The 16467-nt window shown below is 33.8% G+C and overlaps 2 protein-coding genes across 3 annotated transcripts; both read left to right on the plus strand.

Moving 5' to 3' along the window:
- On the plus strand, positions 210-11253 carry LOC105162881 (5'-nucleotidase domain-containing protein DDB_G0275467). Of its 2 annotated transcripts, XR_847873.2 has the most exons (15): positions 210-453; positions 662-701; positions 1149-1346; positions 1472-1608; positions 1725-1874; positions 5022-5123; positions 5957-6121; positions 6247-6357; positions 7475-7572; positions 8315-8438; positions 8601-8690; positions 9061-9105; positions 9662-9982; positions 10453-10666; positions 10903-11253. XR_847873.2 is itself a non-coding variant. In XM_011081041.2 (14 exons), the coding sequence occupies exons 1-14, from the start codon at positions 409-411 to the stop codon at positions 10477-10479; spliced, it is 1653 nt and encodes a 550-aa protein (XP_011079343.1). In that variant the 5' UTR covers positions 210-408; the 3' UTR covers positions 10480-11253. The 2 variants fall into 2 exon arrangements, 1 of the variants encoding a protein (XP_011079343.1); XM_011081041.2 differs by having other exon boundaries at positions 10453-11253.
- LOC105162883 (cinnamoyl-CoA reductase-like SNL6) lies at positions 12345-16141 on the plus strand. Its single transcript, XM_011081042.2, has 6 exons — positions 12345-12824; positions 12933-13093; positions 13503-13691; positions 14289-14442; positions 15099-15291; positions 15903-16141. Exons 1-6 carry the CDS (start codon positions 12686-12688, stop codon positions 15976-15978), a joined length of 912 nt encoding a protein of 303 aa, XP_011079344.1. The 5' UTR covers positions 12345-12685; the 3' UTR covers positions 15979-16141.

Genomic DNA, 16467 nt, shown 5'->3' on the forward strand with positions numbered 1-16467 from the left:
TTTGTTAGATAGAACTAAATTTCAAGGATATTAAATATAATTTTTCAAATCACAAAAGATCTATATGTAATTATATCAAACCTCATGAGAGGGAAATATAATTATATAAAAGACAGAAGAATATGTCTAAATAGATATAGGACGTCGTGTAAATATAATTATTTTATTTCTTCAATAAAAGAACTAACAAATTAACCATTCGACCACTTGACATATACTAATACTGTGATTGATTCTGGTAGAAATCGTTGAGGGTTGGAAATTGGCGGCTACATTTCTTACACTTCAAATCTCCTCCAATCAAATTCTCATCTCATGTTCCCCTTGCGAGCCCTAATTCATCGACTCCATGTTTATAGTTTGGAAAAGCTTAACTTCAACGCATAAAGCACAGAATTAGTTTTATCTATGGCCTGTTTTCGCAGGAGGATCTTTCCATTTGGTTCTTTCCCGGTAATCTGCTGTCTGTACAAGAACTTTAAGGAATTTGTTTATTTATCATTTGTGTAATGTTCGAACGCGTATGTATCTGTAAGAACAAGAAGTGGAAGATTGTGATTCTATCTCAAATTGCTGGAGTGATTTTACGTATAGATGTAGATTAGCATACAATGTGTTTATAGTTTTTCTAACTGTTAGTTTTTCCTTTTCTGATTTCCAGTTGCAAAGCACGCAACTTGCGCATTCTGGGCTTGTGGAAGGTCTTCTTCTTAACACTCTTTGCGTGCTTACTTGAAAATATGAAGTGTATTTTGAATTTTTGTGTATCTGGAAATGTGTAGGAAAAGTAGCCATGATGTGTAGTGCGTTTTTGGGATTGGGGTTGTTTAAAATCAATTTGAAGTTTACTGAATTGTATTGATTCTGGTTTCTGATGCCCTTATGTTTATGGTGCCAAATTCAGCATGTTGCGCTTTCTCATGGGTGAATATTTGTGTTTTTCTCGGTTCAGATTCATTTCATTTTAGGTAAATAAGTGATTGGTAATAGATTGTATTGGAAGTTCGATGCATTGGATGATCTATCTAACACTGAAAAATAAATATGAACTTGTATTGGTAATCAATATGGAACTGTGTAAATATGCAAAAGAGGGAGAGTTAATTGTTATCGTTGAATATTATTGAGTTGTGTTTTGAAATTTTTAGGGGTCGGAGGAAACATTCTCCGTACATTTAGCTCAGTTGTCGCAACAGAGCAAAAGGTGCTGAAATTGGAAGAAGAGGAAGGAAAGCAGAGTTTGGAGGATGAAATTGCTAAGATTCGGCATGTATTTAATGCTGCAAAACAGAGATTTCAGAAAGTACCAGATACATTGAGAGAAATTCCAAAAACAGATCCTAAAGGTTACAAACATTTCTTTTTTTTTTTGTTCCCATCAGCTGAAAAGTGAATTTCTTCTCACTTGGAAAATGTGTTTACAAAGTTTAATATGATTTCTGAAATAATGCTACTTATATTTCTATTTTAGGCATATATGTCAATAAGGACTTGAGATTGGACAATATACAAGTATTCGGGTTTGACTATGATTACACATTGGCCCACTACTCTGCCAATTTACAAAGCTTAATATATGAACTTGCCAAAGAGTATTTGGTTAATGAGGTTTGTTCACAATGTTTCTATAAAGATTTTGATATGCATCAAGTTCATTATTTGCTTATCTTGAAAAGGAATAAGTAGCAAATCATATCTATGTCCTTTTCTTGTGGGCTTTTCAGCTTAGATATCCTGATAGTTGCTTGGAGTTCAAATATGATAACTCATTTCCAATAAGAGGGCTGTATTATGATATGTCAAAGGGGTGCCTTATGAAGCTGGATTTCTTTGGATCAATTGAACCTGATGCATGCTATTTTGGCAGGCGAAAGGTATAATAGGTGGCTTTCTCTCTTCTCAATGTTTTAGTTTATGCTTAAATCTTACAGCAGAGAGTCACTTTTCTCTTCCTGAAATTGATGAGGTGTATATTTATTTTGAAAAGGAATTGCAAGTTTTCTAGATGTACTGTAGTTTGACCAAATACAACTTTCTGGAGTTAGAGAAATGGAAGGTTTATAAGTGAACTCGTGAATGTATTCTAAAGCAGATGGCGTTGATAGACGAATCTTTGATCATAATTTCCAGTATTCATACTATGAATAGCTATTGTATAATGGTACCATGACAAGGTGACAAACGCTGTGAAGTAGTGGTGAACCTGGGTTCTAGGTTTTGTGTGTGTTTGTATTTCTTAATGGTGTGTGTGGGGTGGCGTGGGGGCCGGAGATGGTATTCTGGTGACATTTTTAGATGAACTAATCTTGAATGGCAGTGCAAACAGTTTTCTGCAGTTACTTTGCGTGAAAATTCTGTCAAGTAAAGACCCAAGCAATTAAATAAAATTACTTTTTCGTGATATCATGCTCTACAGATCTGAAAGAACCAGAAAAAAAATCTGAGTTTTGACATTTATTAGTAAACTCAGATTTCAGAGAAGCCATCATTTCAAGTTTTTAATACCATTTCAAAAATTACATCTAAAATCTTGAACCTTGTTTGTCGTATCTTTCAGTTTAGCAATCCTTCTGTCAATGAATGCTGGAGAAGAAATGCAGTACCTTATTCAAGCATAGACACCAAATCTTGTGTTCTATCCTACCCACACTGAGATGGATGAGAACTGTTGACTAAATGGATTTTGTAGAGGGCAAGAAAGTTTTTTTGGTTGCTGAAGAGCAATTGTAGAAAAAATATTGGAAAAAAGAAACTAAAATTGCATGTGCCTAAAGATTAAAAAAATTGATTAGTGTAGGTATTTTCGTGTAAGGGCGACATTGCTCACATGGGGAAGGTGGTGGCATATAGGACCAAATGTTGAAACAAGGAGACGGCAATAACTGATCTTGATGTGCAGAGAGAACCAGTTTTATGCTACTTTTAGAGGCATTTTCCAAAATCTTGGATGCAGCGAAGGGGAGTTATTTGCACTTTATTGTGAAGGATCTTTATTTAGTTGGTCCCAACAACTGAAGTGAAGATTTGAATTTAGCATGCACGTATAGCATAATGGGAGGCAACGGACATTTGAGTAGCTGAATGGATATTTGGAAAAGATTTGTATTGTTCTTGTTTTATCAGATATATATGAATTTCATACTTCTTACTGATGCCAAACTTTCATTTACATTTTATATTTCTGTGTCAAAACAAGACAAGGAATGAAGGAAATAGCTGTTTCTTGGTACATTGGATTTGATTTTCATTTACCTTGGCTGAAATATTGGATTAGTAAACTGCACGCTTATACCAGCTAGGATACATAAAGCAGGTTGTAGCTGAATTTTTATGAAATCTAAAAGACTTTTGTCGTGGCTTACAGCTGGGACAATTCAATGTCTATAGTTTAGCATTTTTGCATTTGTTAAATTCTCTATATCTATGTCAACTGTAATGCTTATGGAAGAGCTTAGCAATAAGATGCAAATAAATGTTTATGATCTTATTAATACAATTATGGATGACAGATACCACCATATACTATATTACTGTGGTAGAAAGAACATGAATGCTTGGGAAGCTTCAGTTGTTTGTTGAAATTATGATTCTGTAGAAGTGTCTAAGAGCAAAAGTTGGTGCTACGAAGAGCTCTTTGCATTTATGTGGAGCTTCATCAAGATGGTTGCCAACCCCCTCCTACTTTTTGGGTAATAAAATGGAGATCAAAATGAATAGTCGTGGTTGTTTGGTTGTTGGTATTGTTTTTTATTTAAGACACAAGTTGAAATAGTGTACTGGTTTAAATCTCAGAACAAGCAGAATTCTTTTTTCTTGAGATAAGCGAGTCCAAATAGTGCATTGTAAGGACCAAATTAAGGACTTGCAACTCGTTAGCAATAGGGTAAATGATGGCATTTCTAATTCTGAACTGTTACATTTCATTTGGTCTTAGCATCCTTGGACCTCGGTTACCTTCTTAGTGGGCAGAGACATAATGCAATACTTGCAATTACTATATACTGCTGCCCAGATACCTGGTGGGTTATTCATTGTCTACAAGAAACTTGCTGATCATTTTGGAGTAAAATGATATAAATGCTTATATAATTACTTGAATTCGAGGCTAAAACCTGAATTTGAAATGGAAAAGCAGCTTACTGCCTCACCAATTATAGGCTGACTTGAGCAATATAATAATTGATCATTAGAGAATGCATGTGAGCTAACCTCATGTTTTTTTGTTCTGATGCTGTTGAGAAATTTTGAAACATATAAAACTGAAGCTGTCAGACATATAACTTTATGCTGGTCCTTTTCCCCTTTCTGTTGACTTAGATCATATGTAAATCAGTTATATATTTAGACATATAGCACAGTAGCTGCTGAATTAAATTCACTGCCCTCCCCTCCCCTCCCCTCCCAAGAACAGAATACAGTGGCAAATGGATTAAAATAGTGGATTCTGTATGAGTTTGTAGCCACATGTCCTGATTCTCAAAGGGTTTGATTATTGTCAAGTATTTCATTTACTTGAATATCATAGAGACTTGATGGTATTGTTTTACTTATCTGATCAAAAGAGTCTTGACATTTTATGTGATTGCATTATATTTTGCTTATCCAGACCTTCAGTGCCTCTTTATATTCTAGCTCGCTCTTGCTATAAGCTAAATTATTGTTCTATTTATCTGGATTAGAAAGATATATTCATTCTGTTATAGCACTCTTTGTCTGGATTAGAAAGATAAATCCGTTGTGTTGTAGTACTCCTCTATTACATGAACATAAACTTCTGTCTTGTCGAAAAATAATCTTGAGCTCCATTAACATAAGTCTTCTGTCAAGATAAGTGAAAGTGTTTAGTGGTATTCTAGGATTCTCCATCCTTTCATCGCTGTATTGTTTATTGGGTCCACTTTCTGCTGCATACTTAAAGAATGATTCCAGCATGTAAGCATAATTAAATTGTTGGAGAGAATTGGATTTGAAACAATATTGAGAAAGCTAACTCTTTGATTGTGTTAACTATGAAAATGCAGCTTAGCCGACCAGAAATCAATGACTTATATGGCACACGACATATTGGCCGTGATCAAGCTCAAGAACTGGTGGGTTTGATGGACTTCTTTTGCTTTAGCGAGGTTGGTGCTTTTGTCAGTACGTCTCTCTTCTGTTCTGTTACATTTCTAAAATTTTATTTAAATGATTCTTATAGTATTTCCTCGTGAAAGAATGTTAAACTTAAATCGTTCTTATTTTTTTTTTCACAAGTTCATTAAGGCCATTGCTTGGGGATGATTTCCTGTAAACATGAAAAGTCGAACCTTGTATTTTTAATTTGGGATGGAGCTGAATGAGTCAATGGAAGTCAAAAGGCGTTCTCATGGCTTTGATGAAATTAATAAGAGTGATCTGTATAAAGAAGTAAGTTTAGAAACTAAGATTGATTAGAAAAACCATATACTATATTTTTTTCTGGAGTCTATGACATAATTCATATATCCTACTTATGTGGAGGGGATATTATCTGTTTACTAAACATGAAGGTCTTTGTTGGAGGTCTTATTTTCTTGAATTCATGTCAGAACAGGAAAAGTGAATTTTCAAGTGTCATTTTATTTTTATGTTTTGTGCTGTATAACTTTAGTTGCAGTTGGATTTGGTAGATCACTGTTCAAAAACTGTTATGAAATCCAGCGAGTATAATAGGCAATGAGGCTAATATGCAATGGCAGTTTCTTCTGTTGAAAATGGATATAAATATGTTACTTATTTCTTTTAGGAGACAAAAATTACTGAAGATGTTATATCATGACTTGATTGTGGGTGTTTTGTAATGTTATGTATATTGATAGTAGAGGTTTACTATTGGTTTTAAACAAACCAAAACCCTTGTAGCATAATTTGGAGTTTCTTTAGATGTTTTCCCAATTAGTTGAAAATGAAACCAAACAGAGGGGTTATTTTTCTGCAGGCATGCCTTATTGCTGATATTGTTCAACATTTTGTTGATGCCAAGCTGGAATTTGATCCTTCTTATGTTTATCAAGATGTGAATCGAGCTATTCAGCATGTTCATCGAAGTGGTTTAGCACATAAAGGAATTCTTTCAGATCCAGAGAAGTATCTCGTAAAGAATGTATGTAAACTTTTCACAAACTTTTGCTTATATCTCTTTTCTTTTCTATTTTAAAAAAATTCATGTTTTTCTTTAAGTGAAAATTTTGACCAGTTGATTCAGACTTGGGTTCTGTATTATTCCAGGGACAGTTACTTCGCTTTCTGAGGATGCTGAAAGAGAATGGAAAGAAACTTTTCTTGTTGACTAATTCTCCTTATTATTTTGTGGATGGAGGAATGCGCTTCATGTTGGAGGTAATTATCTCGCCAGGAGATATGCATAATCATTTTCACTTGAAATCAAATGTGGTGGTCTTCTATTAAGTTTACAATTTAAGGGTATTCTATTATTTACAGAAATTGATGGGCATGAGAAACACACATGGTCCATTTGTGATGTTTAGTTAAATTATGATAAACTTCATAGAAATGTTATGGTTTGGATAAAGGAAAGAAATGTAGCTTAGTTACTGTCAAACTATTCTCAGTGGTCTGATGATTGTAGATTTGTAATTTCATGCTTATAAAGATGGTTGTTGGAAAGTCTTTTAGATCTGCAGATACTTTTGCCATCATTTTACTTTTGTCATTACAGTTAGGTATTATTGACATGTTTCTAGTAACTTATTGAGGCATTCTTACGCCTAGAGCTGTTCGTTTCTCTATTCTTGTATTCCTGTTTTCTTGATTTTCTTTTTCTTATTGTTGCTTTAGCAATTCTAGCACAATCATTCTTTCTTCCAATCCTAGAATCACTATAGGAAGTCCTTGTGATCTCAATAACACTACGATGGAGAAGTTCTTGCTTTATATTATCCTATCGTAGTCCAGTCATTGAAAATTGTAACCTTCCAGTCCTAAATTCAAAATAGTTTGTCAAGCATTTTGATCCTTTTCTTTGGTTGGTCCTTATATTTGTGCTTGATTGTTCCTGCTGTACTTGATGCACATCTCTTCCATTTTGTATATTTATTAGTTCATCGAAACAAACTTTTATGGTCCCTTCTTGTTTTTATCTTGTGATAAATTGGCATCTTTGTATGATATATTGTTAGTAGAATTAGATAATGGATCTACAGAGAGTTACTGTTATTGGCTTGATGAACTTTTTGCCCTGACATTTTATGGGTTCATCTTCCTAATCCTGCTTCACATACATTGTTGCTTAGACATATTAACTTTTTTCTTCTGACATTAAGTCCTTTTATTTAGTATATTGAGTATTTAAGTGGATTTACATGCTGATTATACTTTAGAGCATCATTTTTGCTATCAAAAAGCAATTATGTTTCCATCTCTGTGTATTTCTCATTTCTGTGGATGGGGAGGCACTAAAATTGAAGCTAAGTATCTTGAGTCACTTGTTAACTAGGATTCATTGGGACACCAAGACTGCTGGAGGGAACTCTTTGATGTCGTGATTGCTAAAGCCAACAAACCAGAGTTCTATACCTCTGAACGTCCATTTCGGTACACCTTCCTATTTACTTTTGTCATTTTGTTGCATTTGGTTTTGGTATGCAGTAATCTTATTCTGTTGGGTTGTGTATGTATGTGGTACTTTTTGTTACGTGTTTGTGTGTCAAATCATGAAGGGATGATTATCAAGCTAACCATGTTGGGAGCAATCTTCATGTCGGAGGCGATATTGTTGTGCATCTGTTATTGGCTATATAATTTTGGACTTGCTGTAAATGCAAAAGAGTTAATTGACTGAAAAATGATCTAATCTGCTGCAAAGGCTAGAAGATTGAATTAAATGGTCACCAAAGGTCTATGATGGTTTCTGTTTAAACATAATGAAACAGGATATATCTTTCACTGTATTCATTAAAGTAAACTAGATTATCTAAACTGTTTGTTTGTGTTTTCATTTTTAGTTTTCAGTTTTCATTAAAAATGTGTTTTTGTACAGATTATTTTGGATTTAGGCTCTGCCACCTTGTACATGATTCTGGTGATCCCTTTTTGTAGTCCAGATTATTTTGGATTTAGGCGCCCCCATGGGAGACTTTGGTATATACATAAGTGGTTCATCACCTACATATTTTATTGTTGCATCCAAACTTATGTGCAGTTTTGTTTTTGCAGTTTTGGTATAGATTTATTTTGCAGTTTTGTTTGTGGTCTTGGGGAACTGAACTTGGCATACTAATTTCCCTTTTATGTGCCTCTTTGCTCTATCCAAACTGCACTCTGGAACTTTCATTAGCTGTTATGATGTGGAGAAAGACACTTTGGCTTTTTCAAAGGTGGATGCTTTCCTTCCTAACAAAATTTACTACCATGGATGCCTGAAGACTTTCTTGCAAATAACTAAGTGGAATGGTCCTGAGGTGAACTACATGGCAATATCTACTTAAGGCATTCAGTTATATTGTTCTATTCATTGCGGAGTAAACAATTTGTAATTGCCAATAGTTATGTATACTTAATAGTTCTCACTTCTCTCCATAGTATTGTGTTAGTTGATGATGACACAATTTCCTAACTTTTAGGTGATATACTTTGGGGACCACCTGTTTAGTGACCTAAGAGGGCCTTCAAAAGCAGGGTGGCATACAGCTGCCATAATTCACGAATTGGAGGTATGCCTTCAGTCATGCCATTCTTTATTTGCTTACGACACATGCTGAAGCAATGTCCCTTACGTTATACTAAAAGATGAAAATTCTTGATGGTTCACTATGATTGTAATGTCAGCTCAAAGCAAACTTTAGATTGTGGTCTAAGTAGTTGCTAGTCTGCTATGCTATGAGCCTATGGTCTTTATGTTCCCACAGGGAAGTAAATATGTGTAAAGTAGTAATAAAAGAATCTTCCAATAATATGGTCACTAATTTGCTCAAAATCTTGCCAGGTGACATCCACTTCCTTGTAAAATATGTCACTTGTGTTTTATTAGACTGTCTTGCTTAAGGTGTAAAATTAGTGACTTTGTTTCCTGGCTGCTTTCAGAATGAAATTCAGATCCAGAATGAAGATAGTTATCGTTTTGAACAGGTAAGCCCTTCTTTATTGAGTTTGGTGAGTGAGATATTCTTTCTGAAGTTTTATGATGGGAATATAGATATGCTATGTTTGAATTTTAGGCCATAATTATAAAAATGGTTTCCCAGTAACGTCTTTATCTACAAGTGGAATTTAAATATTCCTTAAAGCTGGTTTTCGCTATCTTGTCCGTTCTGTTATAAAGGCTATATCTGGTCTAAAATCTTTTGGGTTTAACAAAGTCAGCAAGATGGATTATTATATGCAATAATAGCTTACTTTTATATTAAATTAATTGTTTCTCATGTTGAAATTTCGTCCACACTTTCATTGGCATAAGTAATCTGTATTAAGTCTAATGAATTTTGGTATTTACATCTATGCGTGCGTTGCACTTTCTTGCTCGATCTGGCTGGAGAGAATATACATGTTACTCTCATCTAATTTCATCTAATTTGGTCGATTTCCTGGTATATTACCTTATATCTGGGTCTCGCCAACATTTTACTGCTTTTGACAATGATAATGAGACATTTTCGGCTTCACCATTTTTATGTTTCACCAACAGGCCAAGTTTCACATAATACAAGAACTTCTTGTCAAACTCCATGCTACTGTTTCTAATGGTGAGGCAAGTGAAGAGTACATGTCTCTTCTTTGGGAGCTCAATGAAGAGAGGCAGAAGGCATGTTACACCATGAAACGGATGTTTAATAAGTCATTTGGAGCAACATTCCTGACTGACACTGGGCAAGAATCTGCATTTGCTTACCACATCCATCAATATGCTGACGTTTATACAAGCAAACCTGAAAACTTCTTGTGTCATCCACCGCATGCATGGCTGCATGTACCTTATGATATAAAAATTATGCCACATCATGTGAAGGTATATATTGTTTCTATGCACATATTTCTTAAATATGTCACTTCCGAGGCCCTCATGGTTTTTGTTCTTACAAGTTACAACCATAAATGTGATTGTCAATTCTGGTATTGCATTACATCTCTACTGTGCTCTGTGTAGTTTTCTTGCAAGAAATGCTGGCGTTTCTGCATAATATTAGTGAATCAGAGTCGGCTGTGTCTGTCATACAAACTGCTAAACATGCTCTTACCACCGTTTTATACATTACGATTCCGTACAATTCATTCTTATCTCAAGTGGAATTTCTCGACTTTGACATGATAAAGAAAGCATGTTGACCTATACAATATAGCTCTAGCTCGAAGCTGCGCCTTTTGAAATTATCACTCTGTTGGTATCAGAATGTTGCGCATCTGACCCTTCCCAGACCTTTTGTTTTGTCTATGTACTATATACCTGTCATTTCTATTTAATGCGCTTATTTTTTTCAGGTGTCTTCAAACTTGTTCAAAACTTGACTGAGATATTCTTTACCTCTTGAGTGGGAATAGAGAAGACAACTACTGGTCCATTATTTTCTTGGAACTGCAATAATTGGCATGTTACAGTTGGCCATTTCTAGAGACTCGTCCTATCAGAGAAACTCATGTCAAGATTATCTTCCAGCATTTCTTGGCAAGACTTAGAAGGCGGGAGTACACAATCGTAAGAGTTACCTCCAACTTCTATTAATTCATTCTTTCGACCTTGTTATCTGTATTCATATCATGACATATGATATCAAATAGACTGGAGAAAATCGAGAATAAAATTTATGCCCCATAGTCCCTATCACATAAATTTGTATTATAACAGCAACCTAACATAGTTGGGAATTCAACTCCTGTACTTTTGTTCGGTTTACATAACTCAAAGTGTAAGGAATCTCCTTATGTACTCAGATATTATCGAACTACGGGGATGCACGCACGACTTTTAGCTGTGCCAAATATTTGAACTGAATTTGTTCTGCATCAAACTTATTTGTCCCTAAGGTCTGTCATCCACTCAGGAAAGTGATCTTCAGAAATCACGCCTTCTGCCGATGCAAATTCCTGTCGGCTATGGGAAGTTTTATTGGTGCATCATTATGGTTTAGTGGACAATAAAAACATTTGTGATTAGCGTACTATGATATGTTTTAATGTGGTGTGCTAGTTTGTGCAAGTGATTTTTGCTTGTTCAAATTTGCAAATCTACCTACCCTTTCAAAAATATCATCTGCTCTGTTGATTACAATCAGATTTGTAGCTTGTGTTTGTGATTTACAAATTGCAATTCTGGACACCAGTTCTTGTTTTAGCTTTTGGAACTCTGAAATGGACATTGTGCTCTTACCCTTTCCTTACATCGTTGGATGTCTTGTAAATCTCTAGAAATGCAATATGACTCATTTATTTTTAGGATTTGTAAAAAGCTCTTTCAGGTTACTATATTTGAATTTGAATATGACTCTGTATAAAAAGAATTTGAAATTTAACAACATAGTTTAAATTTGAAAAAAAAAAAGGGATATGTAATCGTAGATTCAAAAATTTTCAATCAAAATGCAACCGTAGATTCGAAATATGAGTTGTAATTATCATTATCTTTTTGACATTATGCTATTTATTACATCATTTAACATTCAAATTTAAAAACAAATTTAATACATTGATAGTTCGAATCAACGTCAATTAAAATAGATAAACAAGAAACTATAATAGCAATAGACATACATCCACATTTGAAATTCAAAAAATTATAATATTTTAGTCGTAAGATCTCGTTGGTCGCAATTATCATTACTAATTATGTGACTTTATATTTTAAAAATTTTGTCTTGGGAAGTAAAATTCAGTATCTTATGGTGGAGATAGCATAATGCTGGTTTGTTTGTTGGAGATAAATGGTCTGATTATTTTATTTTTAATTTTCTAGTCTAAAAGTATATAAAAACCGATTCCAAATTTATTAATTTAGTATAAGTCATGGATATGAAGCCCATCCATGTTCGGACACGTTTTGATATTTTGAGACATTCAAGAACGCAATCCTCTCACGTAATTGTCTACTTCTAGAAAAATTTCTGATAAGAGAAAAGAACATCACACATTAATTACATAGTTAACGTGTCTTTGCTGCCTACCCATATTTCCCATGAACACACTCTTTTTCTTGCAATAAATAAAACTTCCACCTACTCACCCCAAATTAAATCAGATTGAATTTTTTAATTGCAAATTATATATATTAAATAAAATAGAATTTGCAACAAAATAAATTTAATACGAAAATCGAAACCTAATCAGTGGCTCACACAGCACAACCCAATATCTTGGACCCATACTCTTTGCACATGCAATAAATCCAGAGATTTCCTTACATAAATATAGGATGATGGATGAAAGTTAAACCATCTCCACCAGCAATCCTCAAAAATCACAAATGGGAAGAGGGATTTGCCTGAAAATCATGGGTAGTTGGGAACATCAACTCTTTCAGCTCACCAACTCATCTTCATATGTATAGTATGCCACTTTCCTATTTCTATTACTCCTCCACCACAAGTTTGGTCTGTTGCAAGACAATATATATATACACATCATAAGACAAAACAACAGTAGAATACACACACCCACACCCACACACACACACATATATATAAAGAGCTGATCAGAAAGTGTCAAAGAAGAGGGAAAAATCATGAGAGATATCATCATAGCAGAAAATGAGAAAAACCCCAGAGTTTGTGTTCTTGATGCTTCCACTTACGTGGGATTCTGTCTGGTCAAGAAGCTATTGATCAGAGGGTATAATGTCCACGCAGCTGTCGGAAAAAATGGTAAGAATTTTCTGTTTGTTTGTGTCCAATACGGGACGCTTGCCTGTATCAATAATTAATCATTTAATATATTCTATTCTGACAATTGAAATTCATGGATTGTTTTAGGAGAGAAAGAGATAGTGAAGAAATTAGCAGGGTTAGAGAGAACAGAAAACGGCAGGCTGACGATGTTTACTGTGGATGTATTGGACTACCACAGCATTCTCGAGGCTTTGAGGTTGTGTTGTGGTTTGTTTTGCTGCCTGGACAGCCCGGAAAAGTACGATGTGAGTTTTCTTAACTATTTGAATATGATTATCTACTCATGATGTCTGTAATGATCCCGTCAACCACGTTTTAAAAATAGTATTTTGGTTCTGTATTTTTTAAATTTTAATGATTTTAATTATTTTTAGTTGGAGTTCGTGCTTTTCCCCAAAAACAATCTTGATATTTTAAAATAAGAGCTTTTGTTACTATTAATTTATTTTTACCAGCATTTTTATTTTTTAATTTTCCGACGTAGCATTTTGATCCTGCACCATTTTAATTTTTGCAACGTCGATGGAGGTGAATTTTGCAAAGAAAAGAATTGAAATCTTGAAAATTAAAAAAATAAATACCGGACAAAGAAATGTGTTTAGTCCTATTAACAGTTTATTGCATGTATAATAATTAATGTTGTAATGTGTGCAGGGAAAAATGGTGGATTCAGAGGTTAGAGGGACGATCAATTTGTTGGAGGGTTGTGCTCAGACACAAAGTATACACAAAATTGTGTTCACTTCATCTCTCACTGCTGCTGTCTGGACCCAAAACATTTGTTCCCAAAAGGATGTTGACGAGAGGTCCTGGAGTGATCCTGACTTTTGCACCAAATTCAAGGTTTTAATTTTACTTTTTATATCTTCATTTATCTGTGTGTGTGTCTGTATTTTTGTTAATATTTTTGTCAAAAAAAAAATTATTCGGATCAGATTTAATTTGATTGAGTTAAGTATATAATAATTGTTATACTTGTCATGTAATTGATGTACAATTTGGGATTAGAATTACACTTAACTGGGGTAATATGGCTTGATAAGTGATTGATGTATAATGAAGGAAGCACGTAATCGGGTCGGACTTGGTCGCGGCTATAGTTTCCCAATTCCTAATTTTAAGAACCGAACTATCTTGTATGAGTCGATTGTGAAAATCAGATAGTTCTGGTTATGTCACGTCAACAGTGGGACCTATATTGTATTGATGTGGCATGATCTACACTGTTTTTCATATTTTCAAACTCAATTCTTCCATAGGGACACCTAAGTACAAAATCAGTCGTTACGACTATATTAGGTAGTGTCTTTTTTTTTATTTTTTTCTTGAGGGCGATTTTGTAATTTCACTTTTTTTATTCGATAAATGAATCCTTCCTTAATCTTGTCTCAGCCACATCGTACTGCTGTCCTGATGATTAATATTTGTTGATGTACGTAGTTGTGGTATGCCTTGGCAAAGACACTGTCTGAGAAGGCCGCTTGGGCGTTGGCCATCGATCGAACGCTTAACATGGTATGCATCAATCCAGGACTTGTTACCGGCCCTGACGTTGCTCGTCTCAATCCCCAACAAACCTTGTCCTATCTTCAAGGTACTCAAGCCATGACAATCTTGGCCTCACTTTTAAGATTATTTCCTATGATTACTCCGGAAAATTCTATTTTGAATTAGCTTTGGTCGAATCAAATCAATCACAGATATACTTGTTATGTGATTAGTCATTTTTTCTGAACTGTACACTAATCACACGACAAGTGTATTGCACCTGCCATATGATTGATTCAGGTTCAATCAAGCCCGGTCTGTACACTAATAGTCGTAGTTAATTAGTATTCATCACGAGTTTTTATTACAAAAAAGTCATTATATTTGATCTCGTGTCTTCTACAATCATGTTCATTTTAAAAACAAGATGGTTAAATAGCATTCTGTAGCGTAATAAATAGGACTATAGGGAGTACAACGTAATTTTATAAAATTGAGGGGTTGTTTTGTAATATTTTAAATATCAAGAGATGTGTGTATAATTAAGAATCCATCTTATTACAAAAAGACCCTCAATTTTGGAAAATTACACCACGTTTGTGGTCATATATTACGTTATAAAATGATCGGAATAGAATATGTCTAGACGTAACAATTCATGCTCGTTGTGTAATTATCGCTTAATAATGTAATAATTCACACTGATAGTGTAATTATCCCTTGAGAATGTAATAATTCATGTTCACTGTCGATGTGGGACAGGGGCAGAGCAAATGTACGTGAATGGGGTACTGGCTACCGTTGATATAAATTTTCTAGCTGATGTCCATATTCGAGCTTTTGAAGATAGTTCAACCAGTGGGAGATATTTCTGTTTTGATCAAATCGTCAATTCAGAAGCTGAAGCAGTGAAACTGGCGAAATGCTTGAGCCCTTTAATTTCCATACCATCTAGGTACAAATCTATCTATCTGTCTATGGGTTAATTACACTTAAACCCACTCTAAAAATATAAAATTACATTTTCTTTCAAAAAAATTTTGAAAATTACACTCACACCCTCTCTGAAAATTCTTCATTTGTACTTAACACGCTTCTGTTAGAGTTTGGACAACAAATTCTAACCATAACAAAAACAGTGACATAAATTTTCAATTTTGTCCCTCATTTAATATTTTCATGTATATTTTTGTATTTATAAAAGGATAAATGTAATATGTAGTGAGGTTAACATTGATCATTATATTTTGTTCTTGTACGTACAAAATTATTAAACGAGAACGTTAAATAAGGAGTAAAATTAAAAATTTATGTAAACTTTTGGCGAACGTCAGCATTTTCCTCCAAACCCTGAAAATGGGTCAGGTGTAAATAATGAATTTTAGCATGGGGTATAAGTATAATTTTTTAATTTTTTTTTGAGAAAAAATATAATTTCGTATTTTTAGAGGGGTTCTAAATGTAATTAACCCTATATATATATATATATATATATATAAGTAGATTAACTGCAGACAGATAATATGAAATTGTATTGGTGATAAGAGAAATGAGTTTTTGTTGCAGGTATGAGGGGCAAGAGAGTGAAGTACATGGTGAGAGATTGAGGAACAAGAAACTCAGCAACCTCATTGCCTGTTGAGATTATTGTAATAATCTTCTTTAATTACTCAATTATGTAAATGTCCTAAAACAAAATTTGGGTTTAGGTTAGTTTTGTACCCCCATTTCACCCTACTTGTCTCTTTTGTTTTTTTTTAAAAAAAAAATTAAAATTAAATAAAATTCGATCAAATTGATCAGTATAGTCCAACATGTTATTGTTCAAGCCTGAATTGAATCATTATCGAGTTTGAAATTCTGTTCTTGACCCTGATTTAATTATTAATTAAATTGGATTTAAACGAACTTCAATTTAATCGAACACGAACTGAGTTCGAGTAACTTGATAATTTTAAATTTATAAGTTTATTGAACGATAAATTTTATTCAAATTTAATTTGTTAAGTTAACGAACGAATTTATTTATCAATCTCAATAGGGTGGTTTTGTTATTAATTTATTTTTCAACCTTATAAAACATACATATATATATATATATATAGAGAGAGAGAGAGAGAGAGAGAGAGAG

The sequence above is a fragment of the Sesamum indicum genome, linkage group LG5 (assembly GCF_000512975.1).
Source record: "Sesamum indicum cultivar Zhongzhi No. 13 linkage group LG5, S_indicum_v1.0, whole genome shotgun sequence".
Taxonomy (NCBI): Eukaryota; Viridiplantae; Streptophyta; class Magnoliopsida; order Lamiales; family Pedaliaceae; genus Sesamum; species Sesamum indicum.